Here is a 6,216-nt window from a genome sequence, read left to right as displayed (position 1 = left end):
CTGTGTGGGGCTGTGTGTCCATGTGTCTGTCCTGTGTGAGGCTGTGTGTCCATGTGTCTGTACTGTGTGGGGCTGTGTGTCCGTGTGTCTGTCTTGTGTGGGGCTATGTCCATGTGCCTGTCCTTTGTGGGGCTGTGTCCGTGTGCCTGTCCTGTGTGGGGCTGTGTGTCTGTGTGCCTATCCTGCGTGGAGCTGTGTGTCTGTGGGGCTGTCCTGTGTGAGGCTGTGTGTCCGTGTGTCTGTACTGTGTGAGGCTGTGTGTCCATGTGTCTGTCCTGTGTGGGGCTGTGTGTCTGTGTGCCTATCCTGCGTGGAGCTGTGTGTCTGTGGGGCTGTCCTATGTGAGGCTGTATGTCCGTGTGTCTGTACTGTGTGAGGCTGTGTCCATGTGTCTGTCCTGTGTGGGGCTGTGTGTCTGTGGGGCTGTCCTGTGTGGCGCTCTGTGTCCGTGTGTGGCTGTGTGTCCGTTTGTCTGTCCTGTGTGGGGCTGTATGTCTGTGTCTATGCTGTGTGGGGCTGTGTGTCCCGTGTGTGTCCGTGTCCGAGCCCATGCGCCTGTCCTGTGGTGGGCCGTGGGAACCAAGCATGCCGTCCCCGCAGGAAGCCCCCCGGCCAGCGGCACGGGGACGCTGCGGATCTACCTCATCGACACCAACGACCACGCCCCCGAGCTGCTGCCCACAGAGGCGCAGGTCTGCGAGCAGCCAGGCCTCCACACCGTCAACATCACGGCGGCCGACGCCGACATCGACCCCAACGTCGGGCCCTACGTCTTCGAGCTGCCTTTTGTGCCGACCGCCGTGCGCAGGAACTGGACCGTCACCCGCCTCAACGGTGAGCAGCGGCGTGGCCCACCCGAGAGCCAGAAGCTGGTGGCACAGCACGTGTACACGGACATCACCTGGGCCGGTCCTCCCCTCTCAGATGTGGCCCAACCCAACGGGGTCCACCCTCTAACGGGAGCAGAGCCCAGGCCCACCCTCCACCACCGGCCATCTCCGTGGGCACAGGCATTCTTGCCCCCTTGACAGGCAGAGACCACTGCACCCTCTCCCAGGGCTCCTGGGACCAGGCTCACTATCTCCCCGCCTTTCTTCCCGTGGGGTGCCCTAACTCCACACCCTGGCCCCTGCCGCCGCCTCCTGGTGGCTCATGGTGCTGCCGACGGTGGTGGGGGTGGGGGTGGGGGTGTTGTATGTCTGTGTGTAGTGTTGTCAGCGTGTGCTGTGGGTGTGGTGTGCGTGTCTCCTCCTCATCCGGGTGTGCAGTGTCCATGCCGCCCCTCTCGCTCCGGCCAGGTGACTATGCCCAGCTCAGCCTGCGCATCCTGTACCTGGAGGCGGGCATGTACGACGTGCCCATCATGGTCACCGACTCCGGGAACCCGCCGCTGTCCAACACGTCTGTCATCAAGGTCAAGGTGTGTCCCTGTGACGAGAACGGCGACTGCACCACCGTGGGCGCCGTGGCAGCAGCCGGCCTGGGCACCGGGGCCATTGCGGCCATCCTCATCTGCATCGTCATCCTGCTGAGTGAGCGCCGGCAGCCGGGGCGGGGGCCGCGGACACAGGGGGTGGGGCTAGAGTCAGTACCAGTATCCCAGCAAAGCCCGTCTCAGCAACCACAGCACACACAGGGTGGTCCGTGCACGCCCCGCACATGCACATGCACATACAGGTGAGCGTCCGCGCGCACCCTGCACATGCACACACAGGTGAGCGCACTCCACCACATATGTGGACACGTGTGCGCTTGTACCTGTACAAGCACCTGTGTGCGTCAGGAGCACACACAGGCACGTGTCCACACACATGCACACGCGCACCTGCATACACAGGGCCATGCGTGTGTGCGCGTGTGCAGCGGCTCATGGCCCGCGTGCCCGCAGCCATGGTCCTGCTCTTCGTGGTGTGGATGAAGCGGCGGGAGAGGGAGCGCCACACCAAGCAGCTGCTCATCGACCCTGAGGACGACGTGCGTGACAACATCCTCAAGTACGATGAGGAGGGTGGCGGCGAGGAGGACCAGGTGAGCATGCCGCCGCAGTCTGCGGCACCCACGGGGGACACACTGCCCATGAGCCACGCCTCTCACCGGGTCCATGACCACTGGGGCCATGCGACCCACGGAGTCCATGCACACGGGCCACACCACCCACTGGGCCCATGCCCATGGGGTCACATGCCCACAGGGGCCACACCGCCCATGGGGTCCATGCCCCCAGGAGCCACACCGCCCACTAGGTCCATGTGCACAGGGGCCACACCGCCCACTAGGTCCATGCCCACAGGGTCACATGCCCACAGGGGCCACACTACCCATGGGGCCCCACCATCCCTGGGGTCCATGCCCATGGGGGCCACAGCACCCATGGGGTAACATGCCCATGGTGGCCACGCTGCCCACTGGGACACACCACCAATGGGGGCCACACCACCACCAGCACAGGCCACCCATGTCACACGTGGGCACCCAGTCCTTGGTTCTCCACCCACAGTCACATCCCCAGGATGCAGCCTGGCCCTGGGCTCCTGCTCCTCCCAGCCAGACAGCAATGTGAGCCTTCACCATGCCTCCCCATCCAACTGACTCCCAGTGGGGCGGGCTGGGTCCAGGGGGTGAGCACCTGGGAGAGGCCTCCTCACTGCCCACCCCCACTCGGCAGGACTACGACCTCAGCCAGCTCCAGCAGCCGGAGACCATGGAGCACGTGCTCAGCAAGGCCCCCGGGGTCCGGCGGGTGGACGAGAGGCCTGTGGGGGCAGAGCCCCAGTACCCAGCCAGGCCCGTGGTGCCCCACCCCGGGGACATCGGCAACTTCATCAACGAGGTGGGTACCCAGGATGGGCCTGAGCAGGGTGCCCAAGCACCAAGCCACCCCGGGCGACAGTCCCCACCCCAGGCTCCCCCACCCAGGAGGGCGCTGGCAGGTACAGACTGGCACTGTCACCTTCCAGGCAGGGCTGGCACTGAGGTGCCCCATGGGTCCAGGAACACCCCCACTCCCCCCGCCCCCGGCACCCACCTCTGTCTGAGATTCCACCATTAGGCCAAGACTCCTCCCCTCGGGCTGCACAGAGCCCCTCCCCGCCAGTCTGTCCAAGGCCCTGGGCTCCCAGCAGGACAGGCAACCCAAGACACTTGCCCCCAGGAAGGATGATGGCAGCGAGCCCGGTCACACGGGTGGCCTCTCTGTGCTGGCCCCTCTCTGACCACACACACACAGGGTGAAGCACTGCCCTGGCTCTCTCAAGAGAGGGGGCTCTCCAGTGCTGAGGGGCACCGCTAGTCCGCCTGTGGAGCCAGGGCCCGGCCAGCAGGTGGGGGGCAGACGTGCCCAGGTCCCAGCTGGCTGGCTCCGGCGCTCCTGCGGTGTGGCGCAGTCTCCAGAGCCATGTGGCTCCTGTCCCAGTGAACTGGGGACTCGCACCTGAAAGGCTAAAGTTTCGGGGCTGGGGTGGAGTTCTCCTTAGCCGCCCACACCTGTCCCTGAGGTGGACAGGAGCAACGTGGACAGGGGTGAAGCCACGCCCACCGCTCAGGCAGAGGCCTGTGGCCCCGCCCCTCCGCCCACAGCCCCACATGGACCCTCTTCCAACCCCAGGCCCCGCCCCATCCTACACGGCCCCGCCCATCACCAAGCCCTGCCCCACGTGGCTCCTTCCATCCCCGGGCCCCGCCCCACAGGCCCCGCCCCATCCTCAAGCCCTGCCCCACACGGCCCCGCCCTATTCTCAGGCCCCGCCCCATCCTCAAGCCCCGCCCCATCCTCGGACAGCCCAGTCCCCTTCCCTCCTAGTGTTTCCTGTCACCACCGCTGGCCTCTCCATCTGCTGCGTCCAGCTGTCCAGCATTCTCCCACTGTTTCCGTCGTTCTCTCCCCTTTGCTCCCTGAACTGTGTTCCCTTCTCTGCGGGCGCGCGCACCGAGCACCATTGCCAGCCCCTCCCCTGATGCCCCTTCCTGCCCGTCCGACCCCACCCCTGACCGGTGTCTCTGACCAGGGCCTCCGCGCCGCCGACAACGACCCCACGGCACCCCCGTACGACTCCCTCCTGGTCTTCGACTACGAGGGCAGCGGCTCCACGGCGGGCTCCGTCAGCTCCCTGAACTCGTCCAGCTCCGGGGACCAGGACTACGACTACCTGAACGACTGGGGGCCCAGGTTCAAGAAGCTGGCGGACATGTACGGGGGCGGCGAGGACGAGTGACCGCACAGCCTCGGGCCGCCCGCCTGGGCCGTGCCGGACGCCGGAGGGGGGCTGGCGGCGGTGCGCCCAGTGCTGTCCGGAGCCCCACCTGCCCGCCCGCGGGCCGCGTGGCCCCAGACGAGAGCGGAGGCACGGGCTCCACTTGAATTTCTTAGAACAGAAGCACTCTTTTTACAAAATGCAAGTGCCTTTTGGTACACTGTCCGACCCCTCAAACTCAGGAGTGACAAACTCACAGACAGACCAGGCCTCCGCACCCCACCGCACCCCGCCCGTGGCAGACGCCCTCGCACCAGCCCCAGCCCTGCAGCGCACCTGGAGGAAGGCAGCATGGGTGGTTTTGTGGGGGGTTGTGTGTGTATGTGCGCGTGTGTTGGTCCTTTAGTAAGAACACAGTGGGCAAGCCCACCAAGGGTAATGCGCCTGGGCCCATTCAGGCTGTCCCTCTTGGGCCCTTGCGGCCCAGCACCTCCAGCGGCGTCTCCTGAGAGCATGCTCTGCGGGCGCCCGGGGGTGGTGGTTGGGGGCACATCAAGGTCGGGAGTGGAGGCTGAGCTCTGTGTCTGGCAGCAAAGGCCCCCGGAGCCGTGCATGTGACCGCCTTGGGAATTGGGGGACTAAGGGGAGCCCAAGCAACCGCCCTAGGAGCTCCTCATCTCTTCTCCAACTCCACCCTGGCTTCAGGCTCCTCTCAGCCAATCTGAGTCCTCCTTCAGTCTGACAGTCATCCCAGATGCCACCCAGACACACACACCCCCATTGGCCCAGGGAGTACATAGTCTCAGCATCTCAGCTGCCCCCCACCCATGCTACTCCTGGCCAACACCAGTCAGCCCCTTCCAACACCACCACACCCCACTCCCAACCCCCAGGCCGGAGTCAGAGGGCCACACAGAGGCGCCCCATCCCTCAAGGCATGAGTAGCACCGTCACTAGGTCTCTTGGAAGGGGGACCGCTGGCCCTGGCCCAGCCCAGACACCTGGGCTGACACTGGGGGATCTCAGGCTTTGCCCGACGGCTGTGCATTGTCATCCACAGCCACTGCTCCTGGATGGGTGCCCCCTGAACCAAGGAAGACGCTGGCAGGCCCCCGGGAGGAAGGCCCGTGACTGCCCATGCCTGGGGCAGTGTCTGCAGGGACTGCAGGGCATCGTGATCACAGCAGGCCCCCACCAGGGTGCCTGCATCTACCAGGCTCAGCAGTTCACCCAGGCCAGTAGCAACAGGGCCCCAAGTCAAGGGGTGGGGCCTGGGCCTGGGCATGAGCTGGCATCAGCCCCCAGGAGAGCTAGAATATCTGAGGGCCAAGCCCCAGGAGCCCCGCCCACATGCTCCTTCCCAGCGGCCAGTGTGGCCACAGAGGCCAGCTCCCCATTCTGTCCCAGACCGGGGTCCACCCCTCCCAGGCCCTGGGCCACCCTCCTGGGCACAGCCTACCCTCCCCCATCGCCAGCCCCTGCCCCAGCTCCTTAGAAGCCAAACGGAGCTGGTGTCCAGCCTGGCACTCTAGGACACACTCAAGAGTGGACCTGTGGCTGCACAGGGTGGCCAGCACCCAGTGCTGGGCCCTGTGCTCCCACTATGCAGGACCCCAGAGGGGGGGTGGGGGGTGGAGGCTGGTGGGTCCCCGCTATGCAAACCACCGGACCCCCTGCAGCGGGCCCCCTGTGAGAATGCACTGTAGAGGGAGGGTGACCCTTCCCTGTGTCCCAGCCTGAGGACTCTGTGGGGATGGGGGCAGGGGGGGTGGCGGGGGCGGTGAGGGGACTCTTCTCTGGAACCCGCATCCTTTGACCCCTGGGCTGTCCTGGGATATGTCCCCGCCCTCTCAGGACATTGGTATCCGACACCAGACCCTGGACTCTCAGGGGGCTGGGGGCTTCTGCTGTCCTGGGCCCCACCTACCCCTCGCGTGATGTCACCCTCTGTGTCCCCGTTACAGCCAGGGACACCATGGGCCTTCTAGAAAACTCACCACGACCCCTCCCCTCCTGTCCAGGGCTA

At 65.9% G+C, this 6,216-nt stretch overlaps 1 protein-coding gene across 1 annotated transcript in view; it reads left to right on the top strand.

Moving 5' to 3' along the window:
* CDH4 (cadherin 4) overlaps positions 1–5,928 on the top strand; it is a 288,289-nt gene extending 282,361 nt beyond the window's left edge. Inside the window, exons 12-16 of the mRNA XM_030887496.2 lie at positions 601–834; positions 1,299–1,532; positions 1,889–2,028; positions 2,666–2,830; positions 4,005–5,928. Coding sequence (XP_030743356.2) covers positions 601–834; positions 1,299–1,532; positions 1,889–2,028; positions 2,666–2,830; positions 4,005–4,211 — 980 coding nt within the window. The 3' untranslated portion in view covers positions 4,212–5,928. The remainder of the gene's footprint in view (positions 1–600; positions 835–1,298; positions 1,533–1,888; positions 2,029–2,665; positions 2,831–4,004) is intronic.
* The last annotated feature ends 288 nt before the right edge of the window (positions 5,929–6,216 follow it).

This window comes from Echinops telfairi, unplaced genomic scaffold (genome assembly GCF_000313985.2).
Source record: "Echinops telfairi isolate 266 unplaced genomic scaffold, ASM31398v2 ScPeMD7_7414;HRSCAF=8452, whole genome shotgun sequence".
Lineage (NCBI taxonomy): Eukaryota > Metazoa > Chordata > Mammalia > Afrosoricida > Tenrecidae > Echinops > Echinops telfairi.
The sequence above is the reverse complement of the archived record's forward strand: the minus strand, read 5'-3'. Positions and strand labels throughout refer to the sequence as shown.